Genomic DNA, 23,550 nt, shown 5'->3' on the forward strand with positions numbered 1-23,550 from the left:
GGCTGCCTCCTGAAATCTTTCTGACACGTCTATCCCTAATCAGCCTCTGAGTGCCTCAGCTGGAATCCAAAATCTTTTCTCTAGGCCGCAAGGCCCCACGCAGGCTGACCTCGGGAGGGGAAAGACGCAAGCAGTGGCGAGGGAAGGCTCTTCTGTCCAGGCTCCCCTGCCTCCTACTTACATGACTGTGTACAATGACAGAACTCTGGAGGCCTGTTTCCTCAGCTATAAATTAAGATTAATAAAGGCATCAATCTTATAAGGCCTTAGTGGGGACTACATAAAATCTGTGTCTAGCCTGTGGGAACACTCCATAAAAGCCAGCTCTTTCGGTTTTTAACTGCCCCAGCCTCTCCTCTTTACCATTGCCCTGGCCGCCGCCTTCTCTCAGCCCCTCGGACACACCGGGCTCCCTTCCGGTCGTGTGCCGATGCTTCTGTCCAGAAGGATCTTGTTCTCCCTTATCCTCCGGCATCTGGTCACCTCCCCGTTTTTCTTCCAGGACTCACTCAGCTCAAGTCCCCAGGCTCGATCAGCTTTGTTGGCTCGCATATGCTCCTAGAACCACTGTGTTTTTCTTCAAAGTACTCATCTCATTTTGTAATTATACACCCATTACTATGATCATTAGGTTATCTCACACCGGAACAGATGATGGGTGACAGCAGGGACGGTCTGGTTTTGCTCGGCACAGCAACCTCAGCGTCCGGCATTCCAGAACTCGTCCATTTGTAGTTGAACAGAATAAATTAAACACATTGTGATCTATCTATAAAGCAGTCACGAAAAATAATTGGACATCTACATAGACAAAAGACACACACACAAGTTGGGAACCAGAGGTGCAAGTGGGAAGACAGAAGCTATGAACCTGTGGTGGTGGATCTGCTTTGGAACGATCTAGAACAATCCACAGTTCCAATTCTTTGGAACAAACTAGAAACATGCATTTCCTAGCTCTGTTCAACAAAAGACCCTAGGAGCCCAGCAACAATGAGTACCCTCGGTGTCCAGACCTTGTTCTAAATACCATTTACCACTAGAAGAAACCAGGCTCCTTGGGAAAACACAGAGCTGAGGCAGGGAAGGTATGTGTTCCTGGAACAGTTTGTGCCGAACAGCAAGAATGCACTTAAAGACTGATGGGGACACACTGAAAAGATCCAGGAGGCAGCCCAAAGGGGGCAACCACTGACCAAATTGGAAATAATTCAAGCATCAAAATTAATAGTGGCAACAACAAATCATAACACAATGAGTAAAAAAAGAATCCAGGAATTCACAGTGATATGGAAGTGAGGAAAGGGGCCACCAGGCTGGCTCAGTCAGAAGACCACAAGACTCTTGACCTCAAGGTTGTGAGTTTGAGCACCACATGGGGTGTACAGATTACGTAAATAAATAAAACTTTTTTAAAAAGTGAGGAAAGAAAGGGAAATCTCTTTTTTTATAAAAGAAGGCCACAAACAGATGTAGAAGGAAGCAGAGAATTAGGAAATCATCGTTTTATAATCAGCAGTGTAAAAGTTTATTCAGGCAAGGATTATCGATGGAGGCTAAAGTCACTGGGTAAATATTTTTTGAGGATTAGTATATTTCTATGGGCTCAAGGCATCACTCCATGGGTTACTTAATTTTTTTAAGATTTTATTTATTGACTTGAGAGACAGGTGGAGAGTGAGAGAGAGCATAAGCGGTGAGAAGCAGAGGGAGAAGGAGACTCCCCACTGAACAAGGAACCAGATGTGGGACTCAATCCCAGGACCCTGCATGACCTGAGCCAAACGCCGACACTTTAACCGACTGAAGCATCCAGGCACCCTTAAATCCACCCTTAAGTAATCCTTAAGTAATAAGGATTACTTATGAGTTACAAAGAGGAAGAAGTACGTTTATAATGGAGAGATCTAGTGGATACATCTACTAAGTGATTAATCCAACCATCACCAATGATTGGACATTATGTGTCTCCTGACGTGGTGCCACAGGAAACACACTCCATCATCAATGCAGCATTCTTGCCAAAATATTTCATCTAAATCTAATCTTGAGGAATCAATCAGACAGTTCCAGAATATGGGACATTCCACTAGAAAACTACCCTATATTCTTCAAAGAGGTCAGTGTCTTGAAAGACAGAAGAAAGAGGAGATGACTATTTCAGATTAAGAGATTAAAGAGACAAGACAACCAGATACAATGTGCATCAACTGATCTTAATGGGAGGCAGAAGTGGGGAAGCAGCTATGAAGACTTTAGTGGGGAAAAAAAAAAAACCTTTTGTGGAACAAATGGAAAAATTCATGTATTAGGTGACATTATTGAGTAAATATTAAATTTGAACGGTTTTTGTCCCTTCCCCCTAAATTTGAGGGGGTTAATACAGTAACAAAATACTCTATTAACAACGTATTTGGGGCACCTGGGTGGCTCAGTGGATTAAGCCGCTGCCTTTGGCTCGGGTCATGATCTCAGTGTCCTGGGATCGAGCCCCACATCAGGCTCTCTGCTCAGCAGGGAGCCTGCTTCCCCCTCTGTCTCTGCCTGACTCTCTGCCTACTTGTGATCTCTCTGTCAAATAAAATAAATAAAATCTTAAAAAAAAAAAAAAAACCAAAATAAAAAAAAAAAAAAAAAAAAAACAACGTATTTAAGGGGGCACCTAAGGGGCTCAGTGGGTTAAGGCCTCTGCCTTCAGCTGAGGTCGTGATCCCAGAGTCCTGGGATCGAACTCTGCTTCTGGCTCTCTGCTCAGCGGGGAGCCTGCTTCCCCCACTCCTTCTCTGCCTGCCTCTCTGCCTACCTGTGATCTCTGTCAAATGAATAAATAAAATCTTTAAAACAAAACAAAACATATTTAAGGAGTGGAACCTGAGTGGCTCAGTCGGTTAAGTGTCTACCTTCAACTCAGGTTATGATCCCAGGGTCCTGGGATCAAGTCCAGCATCACACTCCCTGCTCAGCAGGGAGCCTGCTTCTCCCTCTGCCCCTCCCCCTGCTCCTGCTTTCTGTCAAATAAATGAAATATTTTTAAAAGATTTTATTTATTCCTGGCATGCCTAGGTGGCTCAGTGAGTTAAGCCTCCACCTTCGGCTCAGGTCATGATCTCAGGGTCCTGGGATCAAGCGCCTCGTCGGGCTCTCAGCTCAGCAGGGAGTCTGCTTCCTTCCTCTCTCTCTGCCTGCCTCTCTGCCTACTTATGATCTCTCTCTCTTTCAAATAAATAAAATCTTTAAAAATTAAAAAAAAAAAAAATCAAGGATCTGATACTTAACTGACTAAGCCACCCAGGTGCCCCAATAAATAAAATCTTAAAAAAAAAAAAATTTAAAGCACAGCTGGATGGCTCAGTCAGTTAAGCGTCTGCCTGAGGCTCAGGTCATGATCCTGGGTCCTGGGATCACGACCCAGATCAGGCTCCCTGCTCACGGGTGAGTCTGTTTCTCCCTTTCCCTCTGCCCACCAACCTCCCCTGCACCAATGCATGCTCTCTCGCTCTCACTCTACCTCAAATAAATAAATAAAATCTTTTAAAAAGGTAGTTAAGGATACAGAGACACGGTCATTCACACAGAATCTGCACATGTATGTAACACAAAATATTATTTCTAGATGGGAGATGGAGAGTGACCTTCCTTCTTTGTCTTTTCTGGTTTTTTTAATAATGAATCCTGTTATTTATTAATTATAAAATAAATTATTTTTAAAATTTCATTTTTCTATTGCAAAATCTTTCATGTATTTCTAATCATGCCATGTACATGCATTAATTACTAAAACAGAAACAATGTTAAAGGCAAAATATAAAGTTTGAAAATATTTCTGCAACATACTTGATAAACAACGGGAAAAAAATCCTTACTCTATAAGGATATTTTGAGGAGATACACCAAATTTTTAACAGTGGTTACACATGTATATATTTTCCATTTGTGGAAAATGTGTATTTATATTTGAATTACTAGGAGAAAATATAACAGAAGGCTGCCAGAGGCTCTCTCTGAGTGCTGAGGTGATGAATCATTTTTATGCTTCTGTATTTTTATTTTTGTGTAGTGAATCATTTTTATACTTCTGTATTTTTATTTTTGTGTAGCGAATCAGTCTTATTCTTCTGTATTTTTATTTTTGTGTGTTTCTGAAGTATTTTTAGATTTAAAGAAATACTTTTTTGAATCCTTAAAAACTGAAATTTCTGTGGCTAGCTAACAAAGCACTTCCACATCTGAATCTGTGGAGGGTGGTCCTCTCTTCTTCAAGTACGTCCTTCACCAGCGGGAGGAAGGCGACCAGCCCTTCTGTACTTTGCCCTACCTTCACTCTACTGGGCCCGAGAAGGCAGCATGTCCTATGCTCTAGCCACTTGGACACTGCATCCCGGTCCCCTGGAAGCTACCCACATCCCCCCGGCCTCTCCCACGACCGAGACCTGCCGAGTGAGTGAGCCAAAACACCTATGAATCATCCGGAACTCGAACAATACACACACTCCCTGGAATGTACAAAGTAATTATACACAAATGTAATTAAAGAGAATAACTATTAAATAAACCAAGGTAGTGACACACAGCAGCCAAATGGCAGAACAAAGCTTCCTGAAGTGATTTCCTGATTTGACAGCAGCATGTGTCACGAGATCTGTGCTACTTAAAAGTTTATGATGCTTTTGACTTACAGGGGACACAGGTAACGTACCACTGCTGTGTTCCCAAATAGGAGTGAGGAGTGCTTTGTTCCCAGATACAGCTGGGGAAATGCCCAGTTCCCCCATTACCACCCTTAGTCCTGACATAGCCTAACCCTGTCCTTCAGAACTTGCTGGTGCCCCATCAAAATCTCCTCTAACCAGGCGCCTGGGTGGCTCAGTGGTTAAGCCGCTGCCTTTGGCTCAGGTCATGATCTCAGGGTCCTGGGATCGAGTCCCGCATCGGGCTCTCTGCTCAGCAGGGAGCCTGCTTCCTCCTCTCTATCTCTCTCTACCTGCCTCTCTGCCTACTTGTGATTTCTCTCTGTCAAATAAATAAATAAAATCTTTAAAAAAAAAAAAAAAAAAAATCTCCTCTAACCTATCTGTTCTCTTAACTTACTTTTTAGGTTGAGTTGTCTGAGGTTTTATGATGCCTCAAAGGGAAGAGGACTCCACCCTCCCAATGTAGCCGGCTGCCAATCCAAGGCCACCGATGTCCAGCTACCTCATGTGTATTCTAAGCCCCTGCCGATGTACCCATCACGTTCCCAGAGCATGCAAAGCCCCTAGGTAGCACTGGGCTTGGTTAACAGGCAACAACCATTTCCGCAATGGCCATGCTTTCATGGAAGCGGCTTCTGTATCTGCTGAGAAGGAAAACAAGGATCCCTTCCAATTCTGCAAGATCAGTCATCTAAAAGATGGGAAAACCCAGGCCCCAGAAGCTTCAAAAAGAGCAAGTGAAGACAAGCCAGAAGGAATGTTTACGTGGGTGGGGGAGCTGCGCCATCTCCAATCCCTTGGCAAAGTGGGCGGTGGCGTCATAGAACTCCAGCAGCTTGAGAAGCTCCAGCTCAGGCCCTGCCCTTTCCAGGCTAGAGCTGAGGCATTCGGGCAGAGTGGGCAGCAAGACCCCCAGAGTCTGAATCAGCAGCACAGTCACGACCTCGTGGGGGTTCTTGAAAACCTGCAGCGAGACAGAGGTATCGGTGTTAGCACACAGGGCCAAAGAGAAGCACACCTGTTAAAGAAACAGTCTCTTGGGTTGCTCTCAGAGGAATCCCTCCAACAGCTGGAAAGTGACCTGGTCAAGAGCTTTAAGCCCCAACCGATCCTTATCCCAAACTTGAGCAAGCTCAGAAGGCCAAGTAAATGGCAGAACTTGCAACCTGTCCAGGACAACTGGTTACTTCATGTCTATCACTGGCCCCAAGTGCCTCTTTCCCCATCTGTCACGCAGAGTATGGAGATGGCCACCCAAAACTGGCCAGCGAGGACTGTGTGGATGACAGTGCAGAAACTGGGAGGAGGTGGGAAGTGGGGAACAAAATGGAATTAAAGAAGAGCAATTCGCTGAGTCAGGGCTGGAGGACATCGAGCCAGATTTGCAGAGCAGCCCACAGCCACCTCTCCCCTGGACACAGATCTTTGGTTAAGATGGATTTATCTTTTATTCTAAGGACCACCAGGAAGAGTGTGTGCAGGGCCTTTAAGATTACAGATTTAGTTATTCGCTAAGAGTCTTTTCTGTTTCATATACTAATGATCTCTTGTGGGCAAAACTGGAAGAATGCACACAGTACATTTAGAGAGGGGTTCTGAGGGACACCCCTGTCTGTGATGCTTTTTTATCATAAAAATGCTGTTTTATCATAACATAACTTAAATAGGCCCAAACATGAAAACAAGATATAACGCCATTCCTAGGTAACTCTAAGGCCAAAAAAGGTGTAAGCTTAAAAACTGTAAGATCAATAAACTCAAATTTTTAGGAGAAAATACCCTGAGAGGAAGGAAAATGAAAGCACAACTTCTCCAAAGTTATGGGACACAGCAAAAGCAACACTAAGAGGGAAATTCATAGCTTTAAACACATACATTAAAAAGGAAGAAATATCTCAAATCAATAACCTAACTGTACACATTAAGGAAAAAGAAAAATAAGAAACTAAACCCAAAGTTAGTAGAAGGAAGGAAAAAATAAAGATTAGAGCAGAGGTAAATGAAATAAAGAATAGAAAGTAATTTTAACAATCAACAAAACTAGTAAATTTCTTTGAAAAGACCAATGAAACTGACAAACCTGGTATCTAGACTGACCAAAAAAAAGAAGCTTTCAATTACTAAAATCAGATATGAAGGTGGTACATTTATTACAATTTTACAGAAATAAAAGGGATTGTAAGAGAATATGATGAACAATTATATGCCAACAAATTAGATAACTTACATGACACAGACAAATTACTAGAAACAGGGATGCCTGGGTGGCTCAGTTGGTTAAGCAGCTGCCTTTGGCTCAGGTCATGATCCCAGCGTCCTGGGATCGAGTCCCACATCAGGCTCCTTGCTCGGCAGGGAGCCTGCTTCTCCCTCTGCCTCTGCCTGCCACTCTGTCTGCCTGTGCTCGCTCTCTCTCCCTCTCTCTCTCTGATAAATAAATAAAATCTTAAAAAAAAAAAAAAATTCCTAGAAACAAAATTTGCCAAAACTGATTGAAGAAGAAACAGAAAATCTGAATAGTCCTATAATTAACTAGGAAGGAGGCAGAATCAGTAATCAAAAACTGTGTTGCCGGGCGCCTGGGTGGCTCAGTGGTTAAGCCGCTGCCTTCGGCTCGGGTCATGATCTCAGGGTCCTGGGATCGAGTCCCGCATCGGGCTCTCTGCTCAGCGGGGAGCCTGCTTCCTCCTCTCTCTCTCTCTCTACCTGCCTCTCTGCCTACTTGTGATTTCTCTCTGTCAAATAAATAAAATCTTTAAAAAAAAAACAAAACTGTGTTGCCCCCAAATTTATATGTTGAAGTCCAGATCTCCAGTATCCCAGAGCGTGGCTATCTTTGGACCTAGGAGCTTTAAAGAGGCAATTAAGGTAAGACGGGTCATCTAGGTGGGCTCTTATCCAATCCGACTGGTGTCTTTATAACAAGAGAAGATCAGGACACAGACACCAATAGGACACCAATAGAAAGAAAACATAGGTAGAAGACTGCCACCAGCAAGCAGAGAGAGGTCTCAGAAGAAAACAACCCTGCCAATACCTTGAGCTTGGACTTCTAGTGCCCTGAACCATAAGAAAATAAATTTCTAGGGACGCCTGGGTGGCTCAGTTGGTTAAGCAGCTGCCTTCGGCTCAGGTCATGGTCCCAGCGTCCTGGGATCGAGTCCCACATCGGGCTCCTTGCTCAGCAAGGAGCCTGCTTCTCCCTCTGCCTCTGCCTGCCATTCTGACTGCCTATGCTCACTCTCTCCCCCTCTCTCCCTCTGATAAATTAAAAAAAAAAAAAAAAAAAAAGAAAAAAGAAAATAAATTTCTATTCTTAAACCATCCAGTTTGTGATATTTAGTTATGATAGTCCTGGCAAACTAATACAAAACACTTCCTAACTCATTCTATGAAGCCAGCATTAACCTGATACCAAGGCCAACCAAATACTAAAAGAAAATTACAGACCATTTCCTTATAAATACACAATCAACAATACCCAACAAAATAATAATAAACTAAATTCAGCAACCATATTAAAAGGCTTATATACCGGGGCACCTGGGTGGCTCAGCAGGTTAAAGCCTCTGCCTTCAGCTCAGGTCATGATCTCAGGGTCCTGAGATCGAGCCCCGCATCGAGCTCTCTGCTCAGTGGGGAGCCTGCTTCCTCCTCTCTCTCTGCCTGCCTCTCTGCCTACTTGTGATCTCTCTCTCTGTGTCAAATAAATAAATAAAATCTTGAAAAAAAAAAAAAGGCTTATATACCATAATTAAGTAGAATGGATCTCCAAAATGAAGAGTGGCTCAATATATAAAAATTAATCAATATAATGGACTACATTAACAAAATGAAGGGAAGAAAACACACGACCATCTCAGTTAATGCAGAAAAAAGCATCTGATAAAATTCAACACATTTTATGTTAAAAAAATAAGATAAACAATAAACAACAAAAAAAACTCAATAAACTAGGACTAGAAATGAATTTCCTTAACATGATAAAGGTCACACAAGAAAAACAGCTATCATACTCTACGGTGAAAGGCTGAAAGCTTTTCCCCTAAGGCCAGGAACAAGATAAGTATGCTATTTTATTTAACACAGTATTGGAATTTCTAGCCAGAACAGTACAACAAGAGAAAGAGATAACAGGCATCTAAATTGTAAAGGAAGAAAAAAATCATCTCTGTTCATAAACTATATGATCTTATATATAGAAAACCTTAAAGAATTCACACACACAACCTATTAGCATTAATAAATTCATCAAAGCTACAGGATATAAAATCAACAAACAAAAATCAGTTGTGTTTCTATACACCAGCAATCAACAACCCAAAAAGGAAATTAAGAAAACAATCCCATTTATAACAGCTGCTGGTCCTACGGCAACCATGTACATAATCCAAACTACCATTTTTTTTTTTTTAAGATTACTATAATAATAGAAAACTCACAAAGCTTCAGTGAACACCTGTTTAGTTTGAGAGACATCCCTGCTGGAGTCTGAGAGGTAGGAACAGAGGAAAGAACCAAACAAGCCAACGAGGAACGAAATGACCAAACTGTGGGAACCTTCCCAATTTGTACTCCTTGAGCGACAGTCTTCCATCCGTCTCCTGTACAACACCGCTGAGGCAGCCACTCTTCCTTGGCATTTAAGTGTCCCAAACTAGAATTCATTACTGTCCCCATGACCTTCCCAGACCTGCTTCCCTCAACTTGTGTACTTCTGACAGTAACACCTCCCTTCTGACACAGTGAAAATCTCCCCTCGGACTTTTCCGTTATCAGTTACTAGGTCTTAACAACTGTCCACTCTTCTTGAACTGGGTGCCTTCTACTATGTTTCCATCATGCAAGGCCAGACCAAGTTCTTGCCTTGTCTCCAACCTCTCCTCATCAGATCACTGCCTACGCTACCTCCAAATTCGTTATTTTTTAAATGTTATTTTTAAGACTTATTTACATTTTAAATATTTAAAATTGCAAGATTCATCAATTACTAACATCCTGTCACAACTGCTTTATTTCTCTAACACAGGTCTAATGCAGGCACCTCAGCATGTACCTCCTAAAAACAGGGCCATCCTAGGGCAGCTGGTTGTCTCAGTCAGTGGAGCACGTGACTCTTGATCTTGGGGTTATAGGTTCGAGCCCCATGTTGGGTGTATAGATTACTCAAAAATAAATTCTTTAAAAACAACAGCAGCAACAAAATGGGGGCATCCTCTTATATCACAACACTACAAGTAATCAAACTTATTCTTGAAATACCTTTATGGTCCAACTATCCCTACATGGCTTTTTTGTCATCATGCAGAATCCAATCAAGGACCATGCGATTACATTTAGTTGTCATTCTTTTTTTTGTCTCCTTTAATCTAAAATCAAATCAACTTTTCTTTTTTTTTTTTTAAGATTTTACTTATTTATTTGTCAGAGAGAGAGGCACAGCAAGAGAGGGAACACAAGCCAGGGGAGTGAGAGGGAGAAGAAGGGTTCCCGCTGAGCAAGCAGCCCGATGTGGGGCTCGATCCCAGGATCATGACCTAAGCTGAAGGCAGACACTTAACAACTGAGCCACCCAGGTGCCCCAACTTTTTTTTTTTTTTTCTTTCACCACACTGACATTTTTGAAGACTCCAAGACAACTGTTTCATGAAATGGTCCTGCATTTGAATCCGTCTGCATGTTCCCTCATGATAGCATTCAGGGTTAAGCCTTTTGGGCAGGGGAACTACTCAGGTGATGTTCTGACACCAACATCATCCTTAAAACGGCAACGTCATCACTCAGTCTATGGCTCGAGACTCTCACTACCTTCTTGAGAAAGCCACGTTCCTGCCTTGGCTCCACAGTTCGTCCGCCGTGTGGCTCCGCTGCCCACACACACAGCTGCACCAACACGAACCCTCTTGTCTCCAGCCAACGCGGTCCCTTCACTGTCACCGAACAGGCAAATGTCAGAGAAGCATCGAGAGCTTCAGATACCGCTCAGCCCAACGTCCGCATCTGACAGAAGAAACCGGATAGAAGAAATAGAAGAAATCTGACAGAAGGGACCCAAGGAAGAAAGGAAAATGGATCTTGTCTAGAAGAAGGTATCCTGACTCCTCACCACGTCTGGTGAAGCGGGACTGCGCGGTGAGGATCTCCTTCTCTCTCATCTCCTACTCCAATGACCTGGGGCAGGGGAAGAAGGAAACTAAGTCGCTCGGTTCTAAGGAGCTCTAACCGGTGGGTCCGCTGAAGCTACGAAGGCAGATCCTAGACCTTCAGTGGCATGTTTTTTACGCATTTCAATTAAAACACGCTGGGTCGCTTACACTCAGAGGTGTCCCCCGGTCCTCGGAAGTGATGTGGCGTAAGGATTCTCTGGTCATGGGTCAAAGAACCACCACAAAGTTCCCAGACTTACCAACTTATCAACTAGGGCTTCAGAAATCAACCTCAAGAGCCCACCCGACAACAATCTGACCTGACCTTACACTATACAACAAGGCCAATTTCAAGACAGACCACAGACGTTTCTGTACAAAGTAAACAAACTTCTAGAAGAAAACACAGCAATCTGGGGGTTTGTGATAGTTTCTTACAAAACAATTAAAAAAAAAACTGAAAAAACGAAGCCTCATCAAAATCAATACCTCTGTTTAAGCCACAGACCAGAAAGCAGTATCTACAAAATATATCTGGCAAAGGACTTTTAGATTTTATTTATTTATTTGTCAGAGGGAAAGAGAGACAGAGAGAGAGTGCGTGCAGATCACACAAGCAGGCAGAGGCAGAGAGAGAAGCAGGCCCCCTGCCAAGCAAGGAGCCTGATGTGGGATTCAATCCCAGGACCCTGGCATCATGACCCGAGCCAAAGGCAGCAGCTTAACCCACTGAGCCACCCAGGTGTCCCTGGCAAAGGACTTTTATCCGAACTATAGAAAGAACTTCTACAACTCAATAAGAAAAAGGCACATAAACCAATTTTCTGTAATGGCCAGAAGATCTGAACAGACACCTCACAAAGGAAGATACAAGTACACTGAGAAGGTGCTCACCAGCCTTAGTCATCAGGAAAGTACAAATTAAAACCACACTGAGATACTACAACACACCCACCAGAACGGCGAACTTAAGAAAGACTGACATCACCTACCATTGGCAAAGATGTGGGGCAATCAGGACTCTCGCATCCTTGTTGTGGGAGTAGAAAAAGTACAACCACTTTGGGAAAATGTCTGGCAGTTTCTTATAACTCTAAACGTACACCCGCCTGATGACCCAGCTATTCCACTCCTAGGAATTTACCCAAGAGATATGAACATGTGAATCCACAAATAGACTTAGAGAACAATGCTCAGTAGCAGCTTCATTCGTAATAACCCCAAACTGAAACCATCCCAAGTGTTCCTCAATGTAAGTATGAATAAACAAACTGTGGTCTAGTCATGCTACGGAACAGTATTTAGCAATAAAAAGGAACAAAGTACTGATTCACGCAATAGGAATAAATTCCACAAACATGCTGAATCGAAGAGGCCTTATGGAGAGAACACATACCATACAGTTCCATCTACAGAAAATTCAGTAGCAGGCTACTACTTTACGGTGGGAAAATACCAGAACAGTGGTTGCCTTCAGGGGTACTGGTATGAAGACCGACCAGGAAGGAGTAAGAGAAATTTCTAGAGTGCCGGTAAATGTTCTCTACATCTTAACAGAGATTAGGGTACATAGAATTTGTCAAAAATAAATCAACTGGCATACTTAGGATCACCACATTTCACAATTTTATCTCAAAATAAGGGAAATCAACACTGAACTCTAGTCACTGACATGCATGTCAGTGATGTTTATAAGTTCCTTGAAGTCAATCAAAAAATAAGACTAATGAATGGATAGATACATGGAGAGAAGGATAGGTTTATAATAAAGCAAACCTAGTGAAATATCCATTGCAGAGTGCACGAAGTGGATATATGGGCGTTCACTACACAATCCTTTCAACGCTTTCATATGTCGAAAGTTTTTCATATTAAAATACTGGGGGGTAAATCAGCAGGGGCCACATTTACTGTGGTGTCTTCTGTTTTCTTTTGCATTGTACTAAGCCTCAGGAGATGACGGCTTCTTATCATGCTTACCTCCTGAAAAGGAAATGGGCCACGGACAAAAAGTATAGACTAGCCCAAACTCACACCTTACAAAATTTAGAATGAGGCCTGAACAAAAGTCTGAAAAGTCTAAATCCTTTTTCGGAGATGATGAAGGGCATTTGCACATGCGGCCGTGAACTGGTTTTATCCTCACCACATGAGAGACAGCAGAAGACGCAAGGGCACAGAAATGAGTGGGCATCGACAGGGTCACTGAGAAGCGACGTTCACATCAACGCCGAGGAAGGACTACAGGAGGCTGGGTTTTGTGTTATTGTGACCTAACTGAGTTCTGCTGGCTCCAGGGGAAAGCGACAGGAGTTGGAGCAGAGTGCTTTAACCAGCGGGAGAGACACGACCCTGTCTGGCGGGTTCTTTCCAGCTACAGCTGAGTTCATTCCAATGGGAGACAGAGACAGATGCACACTGTAGGCCGAGCGCACAACTCACTCTGAAAGCAAAAAGACAAAAAAACCAAGCCACACAGGCCCAGTGAGTCACAGCTTCTTCTGCCCTCAACGAAGGAAAGAGGATCTGGGGCACCTGGAGGCATCAAGACAAAGGAACAGTGGTTCATACCCTGGAAGGCGGAAAATGCCATGCCGAGAGGCTCTGGGAAAATCAATGACGCCAAGTGTCCCCTGGCAATGAAGTTCCTCTGCCTCATCGGTCCCCTACGTCAGAGGGCGCCTTTCAAACGGCCGTCTTCCTCCAGCTCTGGGTGTTCTGTGTGAATAAGGGAAACTAACTCTAGGCCAGGTACATTTTACCTGAAGTTAAGATAAAAACAATCTTGTTCGGTCAAACAGCACCTGACCAAGGGCCTCCTGCTTCTAGATCAGGAGATAATGGCCTTCAGGAATTCCACAGGCTCCCTGGCTGAACACCATGCCACGCTGTCACATTAGATTCTATTTAAGATACAGAGAAGCACGATAACAAGAGTCTTAAGGAGACCTAAAGGTTTTACTGCCTTGGGTTTCGAGGCTTATCTTTAACTCCTTTGGTGAGGGCAGCAAATAGGGAGATGTTCTGAGCAGCCATTAAAGTGGGAAGACACCACTCCCGGGGCAGGCACCGATCCCCTAGGACCCACGCGAGCAGTTACCTGTGTTGCCCACTGGATTTGCGTGTGCCAGGCCCCGAGCAAGGCATCATAGAACCCTGTGAGCTGCCGGTCCAGCGGGAGGTCACTCTGGCACAGTTCTTGCCAGGTCGCTAAGAGCTGCGCCTGCAGAGGCAGAACAGAGGGGACCTCACTGAGGAAACAGGATAGCCCTATCACCCCAGCAAGGCAAGCCACATCGAGCTGCCCACTCCCCAGGGCGAGCGGGTGCCCCCTGATGACCATTCACTGCAAACAAAAGCGAGGGAAACAAGACTTCGGTGCCAGCTCTGATCAACAACTCGAGTGATTCCGCTGCCCTCCGGGTGCTCCCTGCTCTTTTCACGTCACCCCAAAGCCTGCCAAGGTCCTTCCACCAGGCATGCTACACTCTCCAGAAAAGACCTCAAGGTGGGAGCGTGTGTGCCCTTGAGCCCCACGGCCAACAGCACTGCTTAAAACACACAAGCGCTGGACCTGGAGGAATTCAGTCAGCCCAGAAAGCGGTCAGGTTTTCAGCTCATGTCAACAACTCCAGAAAACAAAAAAATTCTTCAGGCTTCCTGAGGGCATAAGACAGGACTCTCCCTTGAAAGACAAAAATGCAAAAAATTTAAACAACTTGTCAGTGTGGAAGTGAAATTCAGCTACAAGAGGCCGAAAGGGAGGGCTTGTGTTCCCAGCGCCGCGAAAATGAATCCACGGGTTGGACCGAGAACGCCCCCTACTGGCGAATCAGAAGAAAAAAGCCAGAGCGCACAGAGGCCAGTGTCTCCTCCTTGGAGCTTGCAAATTGGAGCTCGGCAGCCCAGCATGGGAGCATTCCACAACTGTAAGCACCCCCAGCTCCTCACCTTGTGGCATTTGTAGTAGTAGGCAAGCAGCTGGGGCATCCGGTCGATTTCAGTAAACACCTTCACAAACATTCTGCACTGATCTAAAGAAGAACAACATCAAACATGGCCACATTGGAACCAGGCTTCCTGCTGCAGACCAGAGAAAGAATCCCTCCGGCTAAATGTGGACATATGTAAGCTTGCCTTCTGAACTGTCTACCTATACAGTGAATTAACTCACGCACAGAGAATACAGATACGAAAAATAAGCATAAGGGCAGAATATGTGACTCAGATGCCACAAGCCTTGGCTTGTTTAGATAACGCATCTGTACGCTTCAGCAAGGGAACTTAGATTATACATCAGCAAAGTCATTGTTCCACGGGAACCAGGAAATGAGTTCGAATCAGGCCTGGGCCAGGGGCAGGGGTGGGACGGGGTCGGTGGTAGGAGCTAAGCCTAGGCTGCAAAACTGAAGGAGACTCTCGTGCTCAGGGTTGTGCAAGGGCAGAGCGAGAGCCTCCTTAGATTTTCTGCTTTAGGCAATTCACCTGTCTCACCTCCTCCTGGGCCAGACTAAAATCATAAAATGTCAGCGACAGAAAGGCATTTGAAAAACCATCAATCGAACTCATTTTACAGGGGAGGAAAGGGCAGCCCAGAGAGCTTCAGTCACTTGCAGGCCAACGACAGGACTGCTCAACCACAACATGGATGGAACTATATAAAACTACTGCTCTTCAACCACTTGACCCTACAAAAGCAGCAATCTCATAGGACTCAATCTAATATGTATATGAACTAAGAAATACTGACACAGCTGACCTTCTGCCAGCTGCAGAGAACAAATCATGCTCTTTTCTGCCCCAGGGCCTTTGCACTTACCAGGTCTTGGATGATCCTTCTGGCTGTCTGTGTGGTTCTCCCCTTCCCTTATCAGGTAGGCCTTTCCCAATCAGCCAACCTAAATTGGGTTTCTCCTGTTATTTATTCCCCATCACATCTTTCCCTTTGTAGAATTAATTAAAATCTGTATTTTTCTATTTAGTTCCTGTATAACAGTTTGTTATCTTTCTCATCCTCAGAAATACAAGGTCTATGAGGCTGTGACCTTTCCTGTCTTGTCTCACTGTTCCTAGAAATTAGCACAGCATATGGTACACACACACAAAATGTAGTAAGTTGGGGCACCTGGGTGGCTCAGTGGGTTAAGTCTCTGCCTTTGGCTCAGGTCATGATCTCAGGGTCCTGGGATAGAGAAAGCCCTGCATCAGGCTTTCTGCTCAGCTGGGAGCCTGCTTCCCCTGCCCCATCCCTGCCTGCCTCTCTGCCTATTTGTGATCTCTGTCGGTCAAATAAATAAATAAAATCTTTTTAAAAAATGTGGTAAATTAATGACTGTTTTAAATAGCATTGCTTTTCAGAAATATAAATAGTATGTTCGGGGTAGAAAAAATGGAAAACAAGAAGAAAAAACTGCCTATCACACTCTATTAAACACTGTCAACATTTTGGTGTATATTCAAAGAATGCTTTTAGACAGAAACTGCTACAAGGTTACTAGTCCAAAAATATAATCACAACTTAAAAAAGTTTCCACCCCAGAGTAGAACTTGTTATTTCTTGAAACAAATAATAAACAGAATAACACAGAATTTGACCACACAGCAAAGCGTTGGAAAACTTAAAGGTGACATGTGAATCTTCAGCCCTTACAGAGGAATTCGAGTTTTTCAAGGTTAGTACATTAAATTAAACATAAACATGTAACACTGGGGGAAGTTCCTGATTCAGACAAGAGAAAGAAAAAAATGGGAAACTCACTTGGGCAACCATAAAACACTTCTAGGCTCTTGCGATACCACCAACTCCATGCAGAAGGCACTGCTGAGCCCTTGCCTGGTGAAGGCCCTCTGCTGGGTGCTGGGGTGGGGGTACAGGGGGTGGGGTTCTGATGGCAGACGTGTTGTTTTGCAAACATATCCCACTGCCCTTCTGCTGACAGAGCTCTAGGCGTTCTCTGAGAGACCATGGGCCTGCCTCCCCTTCCCCCATTTTTCTGTTTGTGTTTTTAGTTTTTTTCTTACCAGGCAAAAAATTTAGGTTTTATTACCGAGTAACACCACTAGCACTTTCTTACAGCTGCTAGTAATTACACATACATAAGACAGAGCAGATGTCGGGGCAGCTGGGTGGCTCAGTCATTAAGCGTCTGCCTTCGGCTCGGGTGGTGATCTCAGGGTCCTGGGATCGAGCCCCACATCGAGCTCCCTACCCTGCAGGAAGCCTGCTTTTCCTTGTCCTACTCCCACTGCTTGTGTTCCCTCTCTCACTGTGTCTCTCTCCATCAAATAAATAAATAAAATCTTGGGGCGCCTGGGTGGCTCAGTGGGTTAAGGCCTCTGCCTTTGGCTGGGATCATGGTGCCAGGGTCCTGGGATCTTAAAAAAAATAATAATAATAAATAAATAAATAAATAAAATCCTTAAAAAAGCCAAGAGCAAATGTCAATTGTCTTTTTTTTTTTTTTAAGATTTTATTTATTTTATTTGACAGAGAGAGAGAGATCACAAGTAGGCAGAGAGGCAGGCAGAGACAGAGGGGGAAGCAGGCTCCCCGCCGAGCAGAGAGCCTGATGTAGGGCTCAATCCCAGGACACTGAGATCATGACCTGAGCTGAAGGCAGAGGCTTAATCCACTGAGCCACCCAGGCGCCCCGTCAATTGTCTTTATGAAAGAACACTTTGGTTTTGTTTCTAGTTTTACTGAAATGACATCACTGTGTAAGTTTTAAGGCATACATCATGCTGGTTTTATCGACACATACTGTGAAATGATAATAGGTTCAGCTAACATCCATTTCCTCATACAGACATAGGAAAAAGAAAGGAAATAAGGAAAGAATAAAGGGGAAAAAATTATTCTAGTGATGAATACTCCTAGGATTTACTCTATTAACAACTGCCCTGGTATCTCCTACAGGGTTGTTATAGGATTGTTATACATAGGATTGCTATAGGACAGTTCACTCCAATCATCATACTGTATGTTACAGCCCTGTACTTGTTATAACTGCAGTTTGTATCTTTTGACCATTTTCCATTGAAGTGTTTCTAGTGAAGCTGACTCTACTCCAGGATCCAGAGTTGGCCAGCCAGAGCCTCAAATCCACCCGACGAAGTAAGTGACTCAGAAGGGCAAAAGCCTGCCAATCAATGCAATCAAGATTAATGCTGGGCTCTCTTCTTAAGCTGTGAGGACAGAAGCCTGGAAGTGTACAGGCCACCACCTGAAGAGGGCACCTGGAAGAAACTAACACCAACACACAGAGAGACAGAATCAAGAAATGGCAAGAGACACGGTCCTAATAACAACACAGTCTGTCAGTCTATGCTCAGCAAAACCTACTCCAGAACTTCTCAGTTCCGTATGCAACAGACTTTCTCTCTCTGTCTCTCTCTTTTTCACATAGGCCAGTGTGAATTGGGTTTCTGTCACTTGCCGTGGAAGAATCCCAAACTCCTAGAGGCCTCATGTGAATAAGATGGGGCCTCTAGTCTCTATGCCATAGAGGGCACAGAGGGCCAATGGACTCTTATTTCAAATCAACAACTGATTTTAGATTATAAACAAGGTAATATTAACAAACATATAGCACCAATGGGAAATTTTGCTTACGTTTCTTTTGCGTATGATTTCACATTTTATTTCGACATATGGAAGTACTTCTCACACAGTGCCCTGCACATAGGAGATCTGTCATAGTTATCTATGAAGTGAAGTAAGTATATGGGAAGAAATGCTCTGAAATCTCATCCTAAAACATCTCCCCCACTGCATCAGTCAGCACCACTCTGCCCTGGAAGGCTTCCCTTCACCCATGCACCACTCTCTAGACTCATTCTTCCTGGGGAAAGAGAGCATCTTGTATCAGAAAGTATGTGAATGTATCAGTAAAATAAACAGAGGTGAGGCTAATATCAAAGGCCTCCGATATACAATGTAGGTAAAAAAAACATAAAAAAACCCACACCATCTAGAAGCTTCTGTCACACTCTTACATTCACACTTCTTCCAAAGCATCTCCCATTTACAGAATCTCACTTCAACCCCAGTGCAACCCTACTGAGGCCAGAAGACGGAGAAACTGGCATCAGAATAAATAAGCCCGTCCAGATCACACAACCAGAAGGACCAAGACCGTCTCTCAGTTGGGTTCCTGAGGCATCATTTAACTCAAGTTAACTATCCAAAATGACAAATGACGGATGCAAGAGTTTAAATCTCAGATCCAGCAAAGAAATTCCAGGAGCTCTGTTGGTCTGGTTCAGAGAAGAGGAGCGACTTCTAGAAGGAAAGTCTCTGGGATGAAGGGGAAAGGAACTCAGAACCCCTTACTCCCATTTTGGAAAAAAATGAAGGCCTATGGATGGTAGCAGGAAAGAGAGGAAATAAAAAGGCAACCAGAGGGGTGCCTGGGTGGCTCAGTGGGTTAAGCCTCTGTCTTCAGCTCAGGTCATGATCTCTGCATCCTGGGATCAAGTCCCACATCGGTCTCTCTGCTTGGCGGGGAGCCTGCTTTCCCCCCAACCCCCCGTCTGCTTCTCTGCCTACTTGTGATTTCTCTGTGTGTCAAATAAATAAATAAAATCTTTAAAAAAAAAAAAAAGGCAACCAGAAATTTAAGGATAAAGATTAAAATCATAGTACCTGACCTGATTCTGCAAAAATGCACTAAGCTTATAAATTTGTGATAAAAGAAACATTATTTACTAATTCAATTAAAAACCATGATATACGAGGCAAATGCAAAAGGAGAGACGAGGGATATGAGAGTGAAATCCTTAGCTACAACAATAGGAAGTCAATAGACAATGCCTAAAATTAATATACAAAGAAGTAAAATAATAAATGTATAATGCAAAGGGGCACCTGGGAGGCTCAGTCAGTTAAGCACCTGACTCTTGATTTCAGGTTAGGTCATGATCTCAGCGTTCATGGCCTCGAGCCCTGTGCTGGGCTCTGTGCTCAGCGGGGAGTCTGCTTGAGAGTCTCTCTCCCCCTCTGCACTGCTACTCCCCCTCCCCCTACACCATGCACACATGTGCACGTGCTCTCTTGGAAATGAATAAATCTTTAAAAATAAGTAAGCAGGGCGCCTGGGTGGCTCAGTGGGTTAAGCCGCTGCCTTCGGCTCAGGTCATGATCTCAGGGTCCTGGGATCGAGTCCCGCATCGGGCTCTCTGCTCAGCAGGGAGCCTGCTTCCCCCTCTCTCTCTCTGCCTGCCTCTCTGCCTACTTGTAATCTCTCTCTGTCAAATAAATAAATAAATCTTTAAAAAAAAAAAAATAAGTAAGCAGGGGCGCCTGGGTGGCTCAGTGGGTTAAAGCCTCTGCCTTCGGCTCAGGTCATGATCCTGGGGTCCTGGGATGGAGCCCCATGTTGGGCTTCCTGCTCCATGGAGAGCCTGCTTCCTCCTCCTTTCTGTCTCTGCCTACTTGTGATCTCTTTCCTGTGTCAAGTAAATAAATAAAATCTTTAAAAAATAATAAAATAAAAAAATAAAAATAAAAATAAGTAAGTACATTCACTTATCCAGAAACACAAAGTGAAATGCCAGAGAAAACAGTTCTGAGAATTAGAAGTGCTCTCCTGGGATCAGGATTGGGGAAGGAAGCAGTAGAGGGAAAAATTGTTCTTTTCCCCAGTAAGACTGCCACTGTTTTTTCAACAACCTCCAGTTTTTTCAACCTCCAGTTTTTTTCAACACTGTTGGTGAGGAGAACAAATTTTAACTGAATTTAAGAAATAGAAAAATGAAACCAGTGAAGTCATTTGTGGGTCTGGATTCCAATTTGTAGTGTAGCTCCATATGCTGAGCTAAATAGAAACTTCATGAGTTGCCGACTGGTCTCTTAGGACTTACTCCCTTTGGGTTACTGTGAGAGCCATGAAATCTTGAATGGGGGTCCAAAAGAAAGGAATAACATTCACAGAGTGCCTCCCCTAAGACCAGGAAAGTAGGAATCATAGGGTGTGTATATTCCATACTCCCTTTTCTAAGAAGGAAATTGAGGTCTTATTGCTAACAGGCAGCAGCCGTTGGGGCGCCTGGGTGGCTCAGTCATTAAGCGTCTGCCTTTGGCTCAGCTCATGATCCCAGGGTCCTGGGATCAAATCCCACATCAGGCTCCCTGCTCAGTGGGAAGTCCACTTCTGCCTCTCCTCACCACCCTGCTCATGCTTTCGCTTGTTCCTTCTCTCTCAAATAAATAAAATCTTAAAATAAAAAAAAAAAGGAGGCAGCAGATCCAAAATTGGTCTGTCCATTTCCGAAGTCCACACTCCTTCCACTTGGCCAACAGCCCTCATCAGACTTACTAGTAAACTGCTAACAGCCATGAAATTCTTCCCCAGATAGAAACTCCTCAGTCTGTTCAAGGCCAGCTATGCTCTCCTAGCTCTCCTGTCCAGGCTCATCTCTGACCATTTCCCAACATCCACGCCACTGAAATAGGCTTAACTATTATTCCCACAACTGCCCCTGAGTCTTCCCATTCCTACACTACTCATATGTATGTTGTTCCCTCTGCTGGAAACATTTCTCCCCACCTATCAAAATCCTACACCCATGGGAAAATGCTCACGGGGAGAAAAACAAGGTACAAAATTGTATATATTCAATGGATAGTCCTGCCTTAAAAGATACAGGTAGGTACACACTCACAGGAAGAAACTAAAAGGAAATACTAACAATTATATCTGGGCGTTGAGTTCATTGGTAAATCATCTTCTTTTTTATATTTGTATATATCTTCCCATTCTCAACAACCTGTGTTACCTTTATAATTGAAACAATGGGGCACCTGGGTGGCTCAGCAGGTTAAGCATCTGCCTTCGGCTCAGTTCATGATCCCAGGGTCCTGGGATCGAGCCCCACATTGGGCTCCCTGCTCAATGGGGAGCCTGTTTCTCCCTCTCCCTCTCCCACTCCCCCTGCTTGTGCTGTCTTTCACTCTCTATCTCTCAAATAAATTAATAAAATCTTTAGGGGCACCTGGGGGGCCCAGTCATCAAGTATCTGCCTTCAGCTCAGGGTCCCGGGATCAAGTCCCACAAAGGATTCCCTGCTTGGTGGAAAGCCTGCTTCTCCCTCTCCCACTCTCCCTGCTTGTGTTCCCTCTCTAGCTGTGTCTCTCTCTGTCAAATAAATAAAATCTTAAATAAAATATTTTTAAAAAGGAAACAATTAAAAATTTTAAAAAATTCATTGTTCTTTCAAAGTTCTGCACATATGTTAGTTCGTTCAGAAAAGCTTCCTCGATTTTCTATCATCTTTTCCCTTCATCCCAGGGATGGCTAAAGCAACTTTCACATGCCATCTTGTAATAAAATTATTGGTGCACCTGTTCTCTCCTGGCCTCACCCTCAACCAAGCTGTAAAGTCCCTGAAGGACAGCAACCTTATCTTATTCATCCTTGCCTTCCCTGCTGTTCCTCACATAATCAGTATTTTAAAACAATATCTAAAAGGGAGTTATCCTTTTGAAATGCCTACTTGGAATTACACCAGACAGGAATTATACAAAAGCAAACAAACTCAACAGCTTAGATGTTCACATATTTGGTGGCTTGAGGATAATAAGTAAGTAATTTGGTAAACATCAGCATTCCACACATAGCAATAGACTCTAAGAGCCAAATTCTGGCATTTATATTAAGTAGTTTCTTACATATTTTCCTAAGGGCAGAGGAAAGGACTGAACGGAAGCTCCCGCTTCCAGGCTCACTGCTGAGAAGCCAGGGCGGCAGCCTTGGGACAGGCCGTCCAAAGCACCACCTATGGCACTCGTCTGCCCCCTTCTGGCCAAAACTCAGATGCCACCGTCTCAGAAGGAAAAGAAGAAAGAAAAATTTTAACTGCACAAACTGGTAGCCAACCTTTTATACTTGCTGAGAAGAAAAATCTGTGAGGGCAGTTATTGTGATGATAATCCAGCTTTGGAAATCTGATAGTAGATCTCACTTTGATGGGCAGGAGTCCATGAGTTGGAAGATGGCTTTTTGCCCCTAAAATGCTTATTATTTTCCCATGATCCCTTAGATCAAATGAATCTCCCTGCTATGTTTAAAACTGCTATAAGGGACGCCTGGGTGGCTCAGTTGGTTAAGCAGCTGCCTTCGGCTCAGGTCATGATCCCAGCGTCCTGGGATCGAGTCCCACATCGGGCTCCTTGCTCAGCAGGGAGCCTGCTTCTCCCTCTGCCTCTGCCTGCCATTCTGTCTGCCTGTGCTCGCTCCCTCCCCTTCTCTCTCTCTGATAAATAAATAAAATCTTTTAAAAAAATAAAAAATAAAAAATAAAACTGCTATAAAAAGTTGCTTCAGGGACGCCTGGGTGGCTTAGTCAGTTAAGCAACCGCTTTTGGCTCAGGTGGTGATCCAGAGTTCTGGGATCGAGTCCCACATTGGGCTCCTTGCTAAGTGGGGAGCCTGCTTCTCCCTCTGCCTGCTATTCCCCCTGCTTGTGCTCCTTCTCTCTTTCTCTTTGACAAATAAATAAATAAAATCTTTAGTAAAAGAAATCTGCTTCATCTGCCTTAGGCTCAGGTCATGATCCTGGGATCCTGGGATTGAGCCCCACATCGGGAATCCTGCTTGGTGGGGGGTCTGCTTCTCCCTCTCCCTCTGCTTGTGTTTCCTCTCTTGTTGTGTCTCTCTCTGTCAAATAAATAAAAATTTTTAAAAGATTTTATTTATTTATTTGACAGAGAGAGA

The 23,550-nt window shown here is 43.9% G+C and overlaps 1 protein-coding gene across 1 annotated transcript in view; it reads right to left on the reverse strand.

The window, feature by feature from the left end:
* COG7 (component of oligomeric golgi complex 7) overlaps positions 1-23,550 on the reverse strand; it is an 83,127-nt gene that overhangs the window by 40,545 nt on the left and 19,032 nt on the right. Inside the window, exons 5-7 of the mRNA XM_059415122.1 lie at positions 14,789-14,871; positions 13,938-14,060; positions 5,457-5,655 (exon numbers count right to left, since the gene is read on the reverse strand). Coding sequence (XP_059271105.1) covers positions 5,457-5,655; positions 13,938-14,060; positions 14,789-14,871 — 405 coding nt within the window. The remainder of the gene's footprint in view (positions 1-5,456; positions 5,656-13,937; positions 14,061-14,788; positions 14,872-23,550) is intronic.

This window comes from Mustela nigripes, chromosome 11 (assembly GCF_022355385.1).
Source record: "Mustela nigripes isolate SB6536 chromosome 11, MUSNIG.SB6536, whole genome shotgun sequence".
In the NCBI taxonomy this organism is placed as follows: Eukaryota; Metazoa; Chordata; class Mammalia; order Carnivora; family Mustelidae; genus Mustela; species Mustela nigripes.